This window comes from Saccostrea echinata, unplaced genomic scaffold (genome assembly GCF_033153115.1).
Source record: "Saccostrea echinata isolate AGI-Se365-2 ecotype Australia unplaced genomic scaffold, CSIRO_AGI_Sech_v1 ptg000004l, whole genome shotgun sequence".
NCBI classification, from domain to species: domain Eukaryota; kingdom Metazoa; phylum Mollusca; class Bivalvia; order Ostreida; family Ostreidae; genus Saccostrea; species Saccostrea echinata.
In genome coordinates this window covers 3,591,555-3,609,995 of record NW_026889753.1, presented here as the reverse complement: position 1 = coordinate 3,609,995, position 18,441 = coordinate 3,591,555, and the positions used below count along the sequence as shown (strand labels likewise).

Below are 18,441 nucleotides of genomic sequence, written 5' to 3'. Positions count from 1 at the left end.
CCAGGCTAATTTCAATATCCACTGTTCATGCAGCCTGAACTACTATAGTTTCATGTTGTCCTGTTTGATGGAAAATTAGAATTCGTAGAGTAGGTCACAGTGACCTACTTTTTGAATTTTGCAGATTTTCATTTTCAGTTTGATTTTGATCCATATCTTTGACACTTTGAAACCTATGATCATCAAAATGTGTCAATTTAAGCATCATGGGGCTTAATGTGTGTCAATAGGTCACCATGACCTACTTTCTGAATTTAGTGGCTAATCATTTTCAAAACATTTCAGTCATTATTTTGGATACTGGGATGTTTAGAATCATATAACATTGGAAGTTGATGTATCTTGGGGCCTTAAAACCTATTTATCAAAAACTAGGTCACAGTGCAGCTACAATCAGACCTTGTTATCTCTAACTCGATGGGACTGAAAAAAAAAACTTCAAGATATCTGAGGGTTTGAGATATTGAGGATAAAATACTTAAAGAAAAACTGCTTGGGACTTCCAAATACACATGTAACTTCGATATATCCATGGTATTCGAGTTCGAGATACTGAAGTTCAACTGTATTCATTTTCAAATTGTTTTAGAGGCATATTTTTAGGTCACCTGAGTCACTCAGGTGACCTATTGCTATCTCTTTTCATCCATCGTCGTCCGTCGTTCGTCGGTCGTAAACCTTTGAACATTTTCAGCTTCTTCTCTGGAACCAGTGAACCAATTTCAACCAATTTTGGCATATAGCATCTATGGGTGAAGGGGAACAAAAATTTTGAAATTCGTGGCCCCTGCCCTCCTGGGGCCTGAGGGGTGGGGCCAAAACCATAAAAAATAATGCAATCTTTAAAAATCTTCTTCTTTACTCCTGGACATCAAGCAGTCAAACTGTTGGCATGATTGTAATAAGCATTGAGCCCTCTACCAAAATTGTGAAAATTCATGGCCCCAGGGTCAGGGGTTCTGGTGCTAGGGCGGGGCTATATAGATCATATAGTGAAAGTGCATTATTTGTTTGAAAATCTTCTTCTCTACTCCTGGGTATTATTGAAACAAATTGAATACATAGTTATGATGAGCAAGGGTGACTCTACCAAAATTGTGAAATTCATGGCCCCAGGGTCAGGGGTTCTGGTGTTAGGGCGGGGCTATATAGAACATATAGTGAAAGTGCATTATTTCTTTGAAAATCTTCTTCTCTACTCCTGGGTATTATTGAAACAAATTGAATACATAGTTATGATAAGCAAGAGTGACTCTACCAAAATTGTGAAATTCATGGCCCCAGGGTCAGGGGTTCTGGTGTTAGGGCGGGGCTATATAGATCATATAGTGAAAGTGCATTATTTGTTTGAAAATCTTCTTCTCTACTCCTTGGTATTATTGAAACAAATTGAATACATAGTTATGATAAGCAAGAGTGACTCTACCAAAATTGTGAAATTCATGGCCCCTGGGTCAGGGGTTCTGGTGCTAGGGCGGGGCTCTTTTGATTATATAATGAAAATGCATTAATTCTTTGAAAATCTTCTTCTCTACTCCTGGGTATTATTGAAACAAATTGAATACATAGTTATGATAAGCAAGAGTAACTCTACCAAAATTGTGAAATTCATAGCCCCAGGGTCAGGGGTTCTGTTGCTAGGGCGGGGCTATATAGATCATATAGTGAAAGTGCATTATTTCTTTGAAAATCTTCTCTACTCCTTGGTATTATTGAAACAAATCGAATACATAGTTATGATAAGCAAGAGTGACTCTACCAAAATTGTGAAATTCATGGCCCCTGGGTCAGGGGTCCTGGTGCTAGGGTGGGGCTATATAGATCATATAGTGAAAGTGCATTATTTCTTTGAAAATCTTCTTCTCTTCTCCTGGGTATTATTTAAACAAATACATGGTTATGATAAGCAAGGATGCCTTTTCCAAATTTGTGAATTTCATGACCCCTGGATCAGAGGTTCTGATGTTAGGGCGGGACTCTATTTATTATATAGTGAAAATGCATTAATGCTTTAAAAATCTTCTCTGCACCTGGGCATATCAGAGGCAAAAAGGGTAAAAGTTTTAATAAGGAAGGGTATTTTTACCAGATTTTTGAACATCAAGACCATTTGGTCAAGTGTTCTAGTCCAGACCAGGGCTCTATTAATTTGTATTCTACTGAGAGGAGTTATTCCCCTTTGCCATTTACTTGTGATAATTAATCACTGTAAATAATGTACTTGGAAGGTTAATAGAATAAGAGAATTATGCAAGAATTTTTATTGTATAATACAAAAAGTACTTTCATAGTTTTAATGATCAGGTAGACTTGTCTTATTAAGGTTTTCCATGCCTAATAGGAACTAATTCTCTATCCTTAAATATCAATCACGTATATAATACTCTGATATTAATTCAAAGAACTTTACAGTAGAAAAGGATTTACCAAGTGAAAGTTTCAAAAACGTAATTAACTAAGCAGTATTTAATTAATAGAAATTGCATTGAAGTCTATGGAGACAAGCGATTTTTTTAAAATAAAAATTCAGATAATAAGAATATCAATAACTACTGTGGTGGAAAGATCCATTAAATCATTAGAAATAGAATGACAATTGAAAACAATTTTTTTACCGTATATTTTTTTAAAATTGATTTTTATTACTTAAAAAAAGAGGGAGATAACTCTTCAACAAAGGGCAAGTCATAAATTAGGACACTTCCATTCTTACATGCTAATAGTAATAAATGTAGATTATGTCTAAATATACTGAGTATTCCACCCGTACACATCTGTTATGTATTCAAATTCATTGAATCTGAGGCTATTAGGGATGGAATACCAGTACCTTAAATGTTCATCAAAGACCAAGAGTCTTACTCAGGCCAATGTAAGAGATTTCCACAAGGAATTAAAAGAGTACAGAAGCACTGATAGTTTCTTTATATACTGTCTGGTGAGAATGATAAATGGGGAAGATTAGAACCTAATTTATGAACTGTTAATGAATACTAGACTAATTATTTTGTTAATCCTGATCACCCTATTTTTCTTGCTTTTGGGCAACAAAGCTTCACCTTTCAGTTCATTTTATACTCTATGGATCCTCTAAATTGTTGTATTATACTCAGGTGACCATTAAGGCCCTTGGGCCTCTTGTTGACACTTTGACGCCTATGATCATCAAACCTCAGTTGATGCATCCTAAGGCCTCAAAGTATTTCAACCAAAAAGTAGGTCACAGTGACATACTTTTGAAATTTTATGGCTATATTTAAATATTTCAGATACTAATTGGCTTTGAATCATCAAACTTTGTCAGTTGATGCATCTCTAGTCCTCAGAATGTGTAAACCAAAAATAGGTCATAATGACTAACTTTCAGAATTTCATGGCTATATTTAAATATTTCAGATACTAATTGGCTTAGAATCATCAAGCTTTGTCAGTTGATGCCTCTTGTAGTGTTGTACCGATAATCAGAAAACATCAATTGTTGACGAAAAAATGCTACCGATTCCGATGATCGATTATAATTTTTCATAATTGATCATTGGAAACATACTTCTAATACAATACATTCCGGAATTATCCATTTCTGGTTTAAAATTCATTTCTTCTTAATGAAAGAAAATGGCATCTGCATCTGCATTCACCAACTAGCACGAAGCTGAGGTGATTAAGAACCGAAAGGTGTATAACATAGAAAGTGTAAAAAGAAGGAAAACAACAAAGAAAATAATATATTATATATTTCATATATTCATTTTAAAGAAATAATATGAAATAATTGTAATAGTCTGCTTTTTATATACAAAACCATGACATCCGATTATAATCGATGAAATCGCATCGGAAGCAGTAACCGATTCCAACCGATGATCGATTATGAAAATTAACCGATGTCCCATCACTAGCCTCTTGGGTCCTCAGAATGTGTCAACTAAACAAGAGGCCCAAGGGCCTTGAATCACTCTTCTGATAAACTGTACAACCTATCACTTCTATTTGAAGCCTCTAAGTATCCTGTATATTTAGATAAACCCTTTGAAATTCTAATTCACATTCTGAGAACCCAAGATGATTCTAAGCCAACTAGTACCTGAGAGTTGGTCAGGTGACCTACTTATCACTTGTCATTCTCTGAGGACCCATCAACTAAGTTTGATGATTCTAAGCCAATTAATACCTAAAATATTTTTTTAAAAATTATAACCATAAAATTAGAAGTAGGTCAAAGTGACCTACTTTTAAGTTGTTGTACTCCAAGACCCAAGATGCATCAACTGACAAAGTTTGATGATTCTAAGCCAATTAGTACCTGAAATATTTAATTAGAGCCTTAAATTTTCAAAAGTAGGTCACGGTGACCTACTTTTCAATCGACCTACTTTGATTGTGGTTTATAAAGTGTAAACTGCCACTACCCAGTTTATACAGTATAAATTGGGTAGGTATTTAATTCACTCCTTAATTAAATGTGAAGACCCAAAATGCATCAACTGACAAAATTTGATGATTCTAAGCCAATTAGTACCCCAAATATTTAATTAAAGCCATAAATTTTCAAAAGTAGGTCACGGTGACCTACTTTTCAGTTGACGTTTTTTAAGGACCCATGATGCATCAACTTACAAAGTTTTATGATCATAGGCTTGAAAATGTCCAAATTATGCCTCTTAAAGGCTTTGAAATCGAATGCCTGCAAAGTTCAAAAAGTAGGTCACTGTGACCTACTTTTTAATAAATATGTTTTATGGCCCCAAGATGCATCATCTTACAAGATTTAATGATTCTAAACCTCTCGGTATTCGAATTAATGACCTTAATTGTTTTGAAAAAGATTAGCCATAAAATTCAAAAAGTAGGTCAAAGTGACATACATTTTAGTTGAGGTACTTTGAGGACCCAAGATGCATCAACTGACAAAGTTTGATGATCTTAGGCCTTAAATTGTTCAAAATATGCCTCTAAATCATTTTGAAAAAGAATGGCCGCAAAATTTAAAAAGTAGGTCATCGTGACCTACTTTTAAGTCAACATGATGAGGTCCTTAGATGCATCAACTGACAAGATTTGATGATCCTAGTCCTTACAGTAAGCAAAATATCAACATTTTAATAAAATGTAATTTTTGGTCAACTTTGAAGTGACCTTGAGAACACGCCTTTTGCCCCAGGGTAAATCTCCGTGCAAATTTTAATCTACAACATATCCTCATCCTTTTGTGTAAGTTTGGTGATAATCTGCCCAGTGGTTCTTGAGAAGATTTTTTAGCAACCAGTACTTTTGTTTCTATATTCCTAATTATCTCCCCTTGTTAAAGGGTCACAACCCTAGTTTTAGTATAAAAGGGAGCCCTTGGGCCAAGGATACCCTGTGACAAATTTGACAATAATTGGCCAAGGGGTTCTTGAGTTATGGCCCATATTCTAAAAAGTTTACGCACACCGCACAAATGGCCATAGCATTAGCTCTTTGAGCCTTTGGCTCAGAAGAGCTAAAAATCATGGTGTCCTACTTTTGGAATTTTAAGGCAATACCTTATTATTTCAAATAATAAGAGGCTTAGAATCATCAACCTTTGTCAGTCAATGCATCTTGGGGTCTCTGATAGGCTAGCCAAAAAGTAGGTCACTGTGACCTACTTTTGGAATTTCATGGCTATTCATGTATCTGAATATTTAAGATAGTAAGGGGCTTAGAATCATAAAACTTTCTCAGTTGATGCATCTTGGGTTTTAGAGTTTGTTTAACCAATATGTAGGTCAATAACCTACTTATGGAATTTCAAGGTTTTATCTATATATATAGAATACTAGGAGGTTTATAATAGAAGTGTAATGTTGTACAATTTATCAGAATAGTGATTCTAGGCCCTTAAGCCTCTTGTCTGTTTTATTGTGTCTGACAGTCTGTCATATTTTGTACATGCTGAGTTAGAATTGCCAAGATTTGTCATTTGAAGGGGGAGAGGTTTTAACATAATACAAAAGCAGTTTACATTGACATCATTCTGGGATTCTTCATTTATGCATAATCTATACATTGTGTTCAGGTCACAAATTTCTACATAGGAACTGAATTTTGGAGAGGAGAGGGTTATAATTATAACCAAAATGATTAGTGACCTCATTTGGAATATAAAATACATTTGTACTTGAATTGCTCTATATATCAAGGACTTACAACCAAGAGACTGGATCAGGAAAGGCAGACACTCCAATGTGGCAAATTGTCAGCCTGAACCCCTGAGATCCAGCCAAATAGCTTGCATCTAGATTTTATCAGTCAAATTATATTGTGGTCACAACCCAAAATTGGGTCAGAATTATTTGTGTTTAACTGGGTCCTGAAAAATTTGCAAGTACTACATGAAATTAATCATACTGTCTCTCCTTGCATCATGTGAGAATTCTCTTCTTACAGGCATATTCTATGACTTTAATATGAATATGTAATCATCACTGTATCAAATTTTAAGAAGTATAACCTTTTAGATACACAGTAGTGTAACTTTTGCTTCATTACAAGCATGACATCAGCCATGAAATGCCATATTTAAAGATGATCTTGTCACTGAAACATTTGTCAGTTAATTGACTGTTGATGAAAAGGATAAAGTACACAATATAACAGATAGATTTCTTTATATATATTTTTAGGAATACATGTAATACAAAATAATATAATACACACATTCTCAAAAATTATAATAAATTAATCCAACCTCAATCTTAACAATTTTAAATGTAACCTGGGATGGAAACTTTTGAGAACTGTTCATAAGTTTTAGATATAATCCCTCATCTGTGCCAGCACTTCATTACAAATGGAATGTTTTATTTATGCACTTGATATATAAACTCATACCAGTAAATAATTGTTTTTTTTTTTTAAGGGAAAGTTGGGATATATATATAAGCCCACAATACGACCATTCATTTTGACTAGACTCAGGTTCTACATTACAAATACAACCTTCCTCATTCATACTGATGATTGAACAAATTGGACAACTACCTAGTTCCGAGTACAATAACTCTGTATACAGCGACCAATCACAATATGATCAGTGGATGGCTTACTCAATCTACAGCACAAAATCAACACTAGACTCAACAAATGATCATGGATATACAATTCATAAAGACTACCCCGTAATATGTAAATGTACATGGATTGCTGTTTGCTGACATATCATACTGTGGTTTTTTAATCATTAAGCAGAGTCCATTGTTAAATCTATTCATACATAAAATTATTTCCATTGCAATGAATTCATAAGTAAAGGGCTTATTTGGCAGGAACTGATGAATAAAACACACAAAATTTTCAAATGCCTACATTTAAAATGATTATAAAACCACAGCAGGAATCAGCCATCAATTTCCTAAGAAATATGTCATGTCTATTTTTTCCAGTTCCCATGGATTTCAGGTTTGATGTCTAAGACAATTTCCATTAGTCTTTTGATGGCGACTTCCTTGTTTTTGCCCATATTACTCTCCAGTTCCTTGATCTTCTGACGAGTACTGGCCTCTATTTTACTCTCCATATCACCTCTAGATCCAAGAACCTGAAAATTAAAGGCATATTTCTTGCATTTGTAATTTGTTACATATTTACTTTTAATTTATTCTTTAATGTTATGAACCTTTCCTTGATATGAATATAACAGTCAGTACACAAAATAAGCTACATGTACTCTAGGGAATTAATGTTCCTCACTAATAAGGAAAGAAATTCAAGATATTATCAAGAAAAAAATTGTAACCATAAACAAGTTTGACCTAGACCTTTGACCTTTTTACCTCAAAATCAATAGGTAAAAAAACTAGATGTTATAGTCACGCCAAGTACGATTATTTGAGCAGGGTAGTAAGCTCAAATGTTTTATTATTCATGAATATTGATAAAAATTTCTTGAATTTATTCACTGTGTTCTGTATTCCTTGACAATCCTTTATATTAAAGATATACATGCTATAAAAATGTGATTTTTTATGTGAAACAAAATGATTAAATGATTTGAGAAACATGATGATGCGTAATGAAGAAATAATACTTTCCACAAAGTTTTACTACCCGGTATATAAGTCATTGAAATTACAAAACAATTAAACAAAATCTTCAATTAAAAATTCAGCCTTTTCATGAATATTGATGAAAGAAGTGCGTAGACAGTATATTGACACTCATGTCCGTGGGAAATCATGGACGACGAGGTACGTTGCATTTTGACTACGATTATGAACAAAAGGTTAATGTCTGTCATTACAGAGAAGATGGTTAATACTGGTTGTTTTAAAAGATAAGTATCTTCAAGCGTTATATGCGCACCATCCTTGTCAAAAGTTATTTGTAAACCAAACGGCCTACCTCGTTTTCTTGACACCATTTTTGTTTATCATTCTAAAAGTAGCGACGGTGTCATGTGATGCATTGATTTAAATAAAGGCATTACTTTCCTGGCAGGAAAATAAATAATTATAATTTGACATCTTTATAATGCGTTCATTTTCAACTGTGTAATTTACAGTATTTTCATAACTATATTTAGTAAGCAAAAGAAATAAATTTCCAACTTTATTTTTAACTGACGCAAGTTATAGTGTGTATATCTTTAATATTAACAAACTCTTTATTTCTGCAATGCCCTAATTGTAAAATAAATATACTCAGCCAGGGTGTCGCAATGTCTTAGTTATGACAGTAATGAAATGAATCTAGAAACTTAATTTATTCCATAATGTGACCTTGACATTTTACCTTTGTAATCAAAAGGATCTTTATTAAGTTAGTCATGGCCTATCTCTCTCTCTGAACACTGCATCCCAATCACAGACTTACTGATTGCTCATATTTCTTGTACCTGGGAATGTTCACCAACTTAATGATTTTTTTATTTTTCTTGTACTGGGGAATGATAACTGACTTACTGATTATTCATATTTTTTGTACTGGGCAATGTTCACTGACTTACTGATTTTCTTGTACTGGGGAATTATAAATGACTTACTGATTGTTCATATTTCTTGTACTGGGCCTCTCTCTGGGCTCTGTACTGTTCTATCTCTTGTTGTGCTTCTTCTTTGGCTTGCTTTAAACGTTTGGCTTTACCTACAAAAATATTTCCAAATGTATATTAACTAGAAATATGTCCATAGGACATGAATGCCCCGCCAAGGGTATATTAGTAATGCAACATTTTAACACAAATTGAGAAAAGTGAGGTCAAGGTCAAAGGAAAGGTCAAGGTCAAAAAATATTGCTGCAGTTGAATAGCTTACATCAGTATGTATCAGCATATGACGTTTGATTCAGAAACTAATTTAAGAAAAGTGAGGTCAAGATCAAAGGAAAGGTCAAGATCAAAAAATGTTGATGTAGTTGAAAAGGTTACATCAGTATGTATTAACATATGAAGTTTGATGAAAATATTATGAATGGTTTCTTTAAAACTTAGCTAAACACTAATTTAAGAAAAGTGAGGTCAAGGTCAAAGGAAAGGTCAAGGTCAAAAAATATTGATGCAGTTGAATAGCTCTCATCAGTATGTATCAGCATATGAAGTTTGACACTAATTTAAGAAAAGTGAGGTCAAGGTCAAAGGAAAGGTCAAGGTCAAAAAATGTTGATGCAGTTGAAAAGGTTACATCAGTATGTATTAGCATATGAAGTTTGATGAAAATATTATGAATGGTTTCTTTAAAACTGAGCTAAACACTAATTTAAGAAAAGTGAGGTCAAGGTCAAAGGAAAGGTCAAGGTCAAAAAATATTGATGCAGTTGAATAGCTCTCATCAGTATGTATCAGCATATGAAGTTTGACACTAATTTAAGAAAAGTGAGGCCAAGGTCAAGGGAAAGGTCAAGGTCAAAAAATGTTGATGCAGTTGAATAGCTCTCATCAGTATGTATCAGCATATGAAGTTTGTTAAAAATATCTTGAATGGTTTCATTAAAACAGAGCTAAACATTAATTTAAGAAAAGTGAGGTCAAGGTCAAAATAAAGGTCAAGGTCAAAAAAATGTTGATGCAATTGAATAGCTTACATCAGTATGTATCAACATATGAAGTTTGATTACACTATCTTGAATGGTATCTTTAAAACTGAGCTAAACACTAATTTAAGAAAAGTGAGGTCAAGGTCAAAGGAAAGGTCAAGGTCAAAAAATGTTGATGCAGTTGCATAGCCCTCATCAATATCTATCAGCATATGAAGTTTGATAAAAATATCTTGGATAGTTTCTTTGAAACTGAGCTTTGAACAGAGCTAAACGCAAAGTGTGACGGAAGGACAGACGGAAGGACAGAAGGACGGAAGGACGGAAGACGGACATGACAAACACTATATGCCCCGGCCATATTCATGGCGGGGCATAAAAATGGACTTTTCTGTAGCTATCAAGAGGGTCACTTGCCACTCTGGTAACATTTAAAAATGATATAAATACTTCTTAATCAGTTAATCTACATCACAATAGGAAGCTTTAAAACAGAATTTTGTCAAAATAAGATGTTTTAATGATCAACTGAGTGTAAACTGTTCATTATCAGCTTCACATAAGCTAATTATTTGGTATTTGCCCATGCAATCTGACCTCTTCAGCAGACACGAAAGTGCTCGCAATTTTTTTTTTTTAAATTGGAAGTACACAAGAGTACTGCATACCTGTATCTCACTGGTCTTAGTGAATTCTGTTTCTAGAAGTGTAATGTTTGAAATTAGATTTGGCTAATTAAAATCAATTGTTTTCAAAAAAAAAAGAAAAAAGAAAACCTTGTCCAACTCATATTTAATATCAACTTGCACACCAATAGTGGGATGAACTGTGAATCTAGTTAGAATAATCAAACGTGTCTCGGGACAAGCCCTCGCCACAGTTACGTCCCATATTGTTGCAATGTAGCAAATTGGAGCAGATCCGCTCCAAAATGATTTTGAAGAATACAAAAGGAGTTGCACTGAAAATAATTTTATCAAATAAATCATAACGAACCTTTTTGAGATTGTATATGCCTTTTCACCTAAAGAATAATCCATATTAAGATGAAAATTCAACTCATTTGAGGCCAAATAAAAAAATATGTGTGGTTCCGGTTACACCTCCAAAAAAATTAGGGTAGGTAGGTAGGGATTTTTTTTTTTTTTTTTTTTTAAATATTTGTACAAAATGATTTCCTTAGTACAACCTAAGGCTAGCACTGCTTTGCAGGTGGCAAGTATATGTGGTCAGATTAAAATACTAAATCAAGATTGATAGGAAGCACCCTAGGTTTTGACTATGAAACAAATATTTTTAAATAAAAAATTAATAAAAATATTTATATAATTATTGTATTTGATCCTTGTTCATGTTTAATTTTAAGTATCAAACAATTTCACTTTTATGCAGGAAAAAAAAAAAGGTTTCAGATCACTATTTCCATTATATTGATGTGCAACATTTTTATATCCAAGTTTATAAACGAATAAATGAATTTTATCCAGACTAATTTTTATTTATATATTTAATTAATTAAACTAGAAAACCGACATAAACAGAGCCCTGCTATTTAATAAAGGGCTTTCAGTGTTTAATAAAACAAAAAATTTCATGTGGGGCCCTAATTAAATGGCCTTTGCACAAATGGAGTTTTTCCGTCTTTCTGACAACTATCACACAATGGCAGAACTGTTTTAAATTTCTTTTTCAGTTCAGCATCGATGTCGGCATTTTCTATTCCGCAGTAAACACAGATATCATTTCGTCCTAGTCCAGATGCATAATACGGTATTTCTACAGGTGTCGCACATTGCAAGTTTGGTCTGCATGTTACATTTTTCCGAACTGATTCAGACACAGTCGGTGGAAATAGATAAGAGCCACAAGTATATTCAAATTCACTTAGACTTGATGCTACAAGTACTTGTTGTCTCTGGCTTAGCTTTGACTTGGAATATATAACACGTGGTTTAGAACATTCAACACACAACGCAACAGCTCTGGCATTTTGAGTTGAAAAAGCCAGTTGGTGATTAACTTCAACAAAAAGTGTTTTTGTTTGATTTTCTTCATTATCAGTAGTATCCTGTGTATAATTTTCTCCTGTTGATGATAACGGTCTTTCACTCATAGCTGCCTCACAACTGTCTTGTTCTTTTCTTCCACTACATGTACCTTGCTTTGGCTGTTTTTGGATCTTTAGAGAAGGTCTATCAATTTCTGTAGTTTCAGCTTCTTTCAGATCTTCATATGACTGAAAGTGTTCCTTACTTTCATCTAACATTGGATTTGGTAACCATTTCAAATGTTCACTGTCCAGTTTCTGAGGTAAGCAACAATTTTCATCCAAACATTTCTTGATCTGGAATGTGTACATTGTTTCTAGACAGTGCTTATCTTTCCATTCGTTATACTCTTTGCATTTCTTTGTATGGATTTTTTGCAGCTTTGTCAGATCAAGGTTAGGAAATAACTCTCATGCATATCGTTTAAGGATTTCTATTTCCTCATCAGTAGCTGGATCAACACCTGTCATCGGTTCATCTTTCAACGAGAGTTTCTGAAACCGGTTTCTTATTACTGATTGAACTGGTTTGATGGATTCAGTCCATTTTTCCCTCAATTCAGGATGCTTCCTTAGCTCTGCCATACTGTTTATTCTCTTTAACTTGTCTTCAGTTTTTTCATCCAAAATCTTCCTTTCTGTTGCACAATTCTGGAGACCATAGTTCAGTACAGACATGACACGCTCTGCAGGATTCCTGTAGCTATGCCCAGGTGCACATCTAGCTGTTATGAGCAGGTCCAAGTCAAACTCTTTGAAAAGGCAAATACTTGCTATTTTCACAGATTCCAAGGTGTTACGTTGGTCCGTGCCACCATCAGTATACTTAAAAAGAACACTAGGTATCTTCTCTTTATACTTTCCATCTATAATTTTCTTCAGCATTGTTGCATGTCTAAATGGAGATGAAACTTGAAATACTGAATCATTTACTGCAATATATACTTGTCCTCGAACAAATGATTTTTCTGTGTCGTCAGGAATAGAACAGTGCAATACAACACTTGGTGTCAATGATGCAGAAGTCATATCATGATCCAAGGCTACAAACTCAGTTGTCACAGGGGCTATACTCTGTCTCCCTCTGACTCCAGTTGATACAGGACTTCCTGGATTACCCACAGGAACTTTCGCTTTGTCATCACAAAAGAAAAGCATAACATCGTCTTCCATTTCAACTGATTTGCATTTTAAGTATTTTAAAATCACAGCACAATAGTGGTCATCTGGATGTTGAACTCTCAACTCCCTTCTCTGAATTTTATGTTGGACATTGAGGCGAGAAGTGAAGTTCATTGCAGTTTTGGTATATGGGTTTGTAGGTGCAAATTGGAGTCGCACATGACTTTTGGATGGAATCAAGGTGTCTGGGGGACATTTATTTGTTGCTTGTTTTATCATATCTGATAATGATATCCATTGTGCCATATGAGCAAACCCATGTCTCCTATCATCGGCAACCGTGACTTCTTCCACCATCTTCCCCAACACTTCAAAAAAAGTGTCAAATTTATTAGAGGGACGACCTGGGTTCAAATGATGCAAATCTGGTATAAGTCCTTGTTCTCCTAAGAAAATCAATCTGAGTCTCTGTTGCATATCAGGGTGATTAGCAGTTGACCCATCAAGTGCTAATTCATTATATATGAAATCAACAATGTTGGGTTGTATTTTGGCAATGTTATTCAATTTCATTTTGAATGCCTTTTTCTGTGCTCTTGTGTGATATTCCTTTAAATGAGGCCTCAATTTTTGTACCATCCTTGCTCCTTGTGTTAAAAGTTGAACTTCTGTTCGGTTGGGTGCCACCTGAACTAAGCAAACTGTTGTAAATATTGATCCACCAGGACAGTATCTGATAATATCAATAGGAAAAGATAACTGAAGTTCACTAAAGAAACGGTATCTCTGTGAGCTGTTTTCAAATGGATTCTCCAAATGCTTGCTTTCATCAAATATTACTGGATTCATCTCACCTGCCTCTTTAACTTCTTTTTCAATCATTGAGTATTTGGATTTCACAAACAGTGCTCCTTTTCTGTGTTCAACTGCGGCGTGTCTATCTACTGTTCTTACTGGATGATCACTGTTCCTGTTTTCCTCTGATTCCTTGGCTTTTTCATCTAAATACTTTTTATATCCTAAAAAGCATTCAGCCAACAGTTCTAATTTTTTTGCCATTCCCTTCCATGCAGGTGAAGAGTTCATGAATGGCCTCTCTAGTGAACTGAAAATTGCTTCAGCATGAGATTTCAAAAGCCAACTTGACAGCGGCTGACTTTTAATCTTTTTCCTTTTTGTATCATTATAACCTGTATACTGATCAAATGGTGGTGGGACTGGTGAAACATGTTTCTAGCGAAGTGCTGCATCATTTATAGTTGTCTGTTTGTCTGTTATATACCATAAGGCATTACATATGACCTGAAATAAAAACAAAAATTTGTGAGTCTTCTGAGGAAGACTAATGCATCTGGTATTTACATATATACTCTCCTTTTGTTTTTATTGAATAAAAAAAATTTATCTTGGTGCACATTTAAAAATTGGTGTTATTTGAAGCAGCTGAAGCAGCATAGGAAGAGTTGTAGACAGAAGAATGCGAGTTGATGACAGATGGCAGTGATATGGGACAATGGATAGTGATACTTGTATATTTTTCCTGCTACATATGTGATGCGATGTAAAAGATTGAAAAAAATCTCTATTAATAGAGCAGTGGTAATAAATATAAATCAAGTTCACAAGAGAAGATTATTTTCACATGTATATTAAAGTAATGAAACAATTTAATGGAAGAGAGGTACATATTGAAGTAGTCCAACACCAAATACTACAAAGCAGATATTAGTAGAGCACTCTAGGATTATTTATGCATTCATAATCATTTCATACTTACACGCAAGAAACTATTTAAAAAAAAAAAAACGAAAAAAACCATTGAAGAAATTCCGGAACAAAATTTCTTTCGTATGAAATTACATTCATGAATTACTCTCCATAGTGAAAATAATTCTTTTAAGTTTCAACAATGCAAATTTATTCTTCGGATTCAAAAAAAATCTGCAACTGAATTTTCAGCTATTAAATCCTTTTATAGTACATATACATATTCATTCATAGAGCATTTATTTTTCTTTTTAATATTAAATAATTATTAGGGTAATAATTTCTATTACATTTAACCATTTCATTTTTAACATATAAAAATACCTGAATGAAGTAGGTCCCCTCACTGTCAGGTATCGCTTTTGGAAAGTCTAGTTTTCTGGACTTGAACTCGTCTACTAGATCATTAAAAAGTTCATCTTTTCTTGATATGCCATCCTTCACTCCAGAACTATAGTTTGTAAATAAATGTAAATACAATTATGCATTACATACAATCTCAAAATATGAGGTGCATACCTGTACATTCAAGCAACATGTTTATTAGAACATCCAGAAAACTTTTAAAATGCTATTGTGTTGCATTTTATATTAAACAGCTACAATTATATACATTTTCATACTACTTCCAGAGTAAAATTTTATCTTCCCATGACCCGTCAAATATCTTGCAAAAATAATTCATGTAAAACCAAGGTCTTAGGGGTATAGTTTTAAAAAGAGAGGTACTGGACAGATTCTTTAATACACACCTTAAATACCAGTAGATAAATTTTTCTATTTTTAATTTTCATCAGTGTACCCTCAATTTAAATATAAATTGATATTGCTAAACTTTCTGTATCAAACACTATTTTCTGCATAAAAATTATTTAATACTTGTTTTCCTGGGGAAATTTATTCTGCCAGCCAGGAAATGAAATTGAGCATTGGTAGATCTGAGCTCTGGTGACAACATAAAGTCCAAGTGCTTTAATTAATGATCAAGATTCATTCAGAGATATTATATTCCCTTCAGAGTTGTACTTAAATACATTTCAAGGAGGGGGATAGGAAGAAGTAGATAGGATATTGTGGCAGACAACATTTATAGAGTATGTTATCATATATCCTACCTTGAAAGGTGTTTAGATATCAGCATTTCGTTTGAAATACATTACCTGCTAGTTTTTTGGGGAGGGAAGGTTCGGCCACTTGCCATCAATACTTGGAAAGCATTCACTGCCTGCACATCTGCTTTCTCTGCTGCACTATTTATACGACTGGAAAGAGTTTCTTCTTCTTCCGGAAGTCCACCCTCACACGTAAAAATAAACTGTCTTACATTGAATAATGACACTACCTCACCTACAGTCAGTGTCGGAGATATCACGTGCGACTGGCTTGTAACTTTGAATGCATTATTCTTTAGTCCGAAGTTGTGATGCTCATCAAAAATATCGATAAAAGTTTTTAGATTTAGTATTGGTGCAATTATGCTCTTGTTTTCATTTAAGTGGCAACACTTGTTAAACGTAAGCGACAATACACTTGTACTGGGAGTTGACACGCTGTTTCCCATGGAGGCAGCCATTGCTGAAACCAAAACTAATATCAGAGCCGATGACGGAAATCGGGGAAAATTCCGGAAATTTGAAAATTGTCGGGAAAAAAAGTTTAGGGTCGGCGGTATAAAATAGGGACGGTCGGGTAACCGGAACCACACATATTTTTTTATTTGGCCTTATCAACGTTTTTTCTCGTTTCAAATTTACATGGCATATTGACATTTTGAACTCTCTGCATTGTTCATAGTAAATTCACTGAGTTAGAATTATCGCTCCTGTTTATTTTGCTACATTGCAAATACACGGAACGAATTCTATCATTAAACCGGGTCCGTAGGACAAAATTACTTTAACGACAGAACTGTCAAGCCATCAATAATGGCAGTATTTTCAATGGTCTAAATTTCAGGCCCTGGGGAGCTGCTACAGACAGTTGTTACCTTTTGGGGAATTTACTTTTGTTGTCAAAAAAGAAGAAGAATCTGATGCTAAGCTCTGGTGCAGTCTTCCTTGAAAAGGTCAGTTAACTTAATTCAAATGCAATATGCGTTTTACATCAAAACATGAATTATAACACATTACTACAGTGTTAACCAGTCTGGTCGAACCCCCAAACGGGGGTAACCGGAAAAAGGAAAACCATACCCCCAATCGGGGGTACGAGCATGCGCAGATGCTTAAAAATGTGCGTATTTCACGCAAAAAGTAGGGGTTTACAAAAATCGCCGGTGCAAAGTAACGGATTATTTGGCAAATGTAAAACCACTCGGAAATGATAGATTAAAGGTGCTTTTAGAGTTTGTATTTTACAAAAATACAACTTTATTGTACAAATATGGATTTATTCACTGGCAAAGTTGGCGATCTTTTGCTCCTTGACATGCAGGTATTCAAGATAAAATATTCGATAAACAGACAAAAGCAACTAATATTAAATTGAAATTATAAAAAAAATGTATTATTCTACCTTATATCTTTTATTTTCATAATAAAATACAAGAAAAAACGGTGCTAATATCGATTTATATATGATCGTGGGTTTCAGTCCGCGTTTCCTCTGACTAGCAATCGACGGTCTTTATTATCGATAATCATGACCAGAAAGTGTAACAAAAATACATATAAAAATAAAATTCAAATGAAAAATATCGTATTTATAGTCTTTTATATCTTATAAGAATTAAATAAAATGTTTGGCAACTTGTTGTTGTAGTTTTTTTTTTTTTTTTAGTAAATGCGATTGTTTGGGGAAAACACGATTATTTTTAATTTTATTTAAAACTAGATTCTAAATTAACATTTTCCTCATTCTTAGAATATTTTTCCTTGTGTTTTAAATTCCATAATCCTAATTGAGACGTCCTACAAAATAATAAATAATTTCAAGAAATGACGGAAAATATTCTGTTATTCCTACATTATAAATTCAAACTATGGAAAATTTAATCTGTTAATTTTTTTCTGTTGACATTTTACCAATTTCATAGCAGAAATAACATTATTATCGATCTTTTTCCTAAGATAGATGATATAGGCAAGTTTGTTTATATTGGCTACGGCAAGAGTTACTGTTCTTGCGCATTGCATGACGGGACGGAAAACCCTCGTTTGGGGGTATACCCCCGTTCGGGGGTTCGACCAGACTGGTTAACACTGGTTAACATGGTGCTATACAATCCCAATGGGTCAAAGAAGAATCGGTTATTACATGTATGACAACCCCATCAACCGAGGAATGTCCGACTACCTAAACTACATCTACTTAAGAAATTCGTATACCCCGATCCTTAGATCATAATAAAGAACTTAATTACGTTTTCTAGCATCCGCCACTTTCTCTGCAGCCTGTTTTTCAGCTTTTAGTAGCTGCTGAATCCCTGTAGATTGACTTGCCATCTTTTCCTTACTCAGTTACTGTCAGATCATGTGATAATACTTTAAAATTCTTAGTCACTTGTGCGCTTA

At 34.0% G+C, this 18,441-nt stretch overlaps 1 protein-coding gene across 1 annotated transcript; it reads right to left on the bottom strand.

Moving 5' to 3' along the window:
* Positions 1-6,615: 6,615 nt before the first annotated feature.
* On the bottom strand, positions 6,616-18,413 carry LOC133179023 (V-type proton ATPase subunit G 2-like). The gene is made up of 3 exons (XM_061313702.1): positions 18,291-18,413; positions 9,005-9,105; positions 6,616-7,561 (listed from the first exon to the last, which is right to left on the bottom strand). Exons 1-3 carry the CDS (start codon positions 18,370-18,372, stop codon positions 7,394-7,396), a joined length of 351 nt encoding a protein of 116 aa, XP_061169686.1. The 5' UTR covers positions 18,373-18,413; the 3' UTR covers positions 6,616-7,393.
* Positions 18,414-18,441: the final 28 nt, after the last annotated feature.

Coding starts and splice junctions, on each gene's coding strand:
- LOC133179023 (XM_061313702.1), bottom strand. CDS start 18,372: ATGGCAAGTCAATCTACAGGGATTCAGCAGCTACTAAAAGCTGAAAAA. Junction 9,106..18,290: donor AGTGGCGGATGCTAGAAAAC/GTAATTAAGTTC, acceptor ATATTTTTGTAG/GTAAAGCCAAACGTTTAAAG. Junction 7,562..9,004: donor ACAAGAAATATGAACAATCA/GTAAGTCATTTA, acceptor TTTAATTTTCAG/GTTCTTGGATCTAGAGGTGA.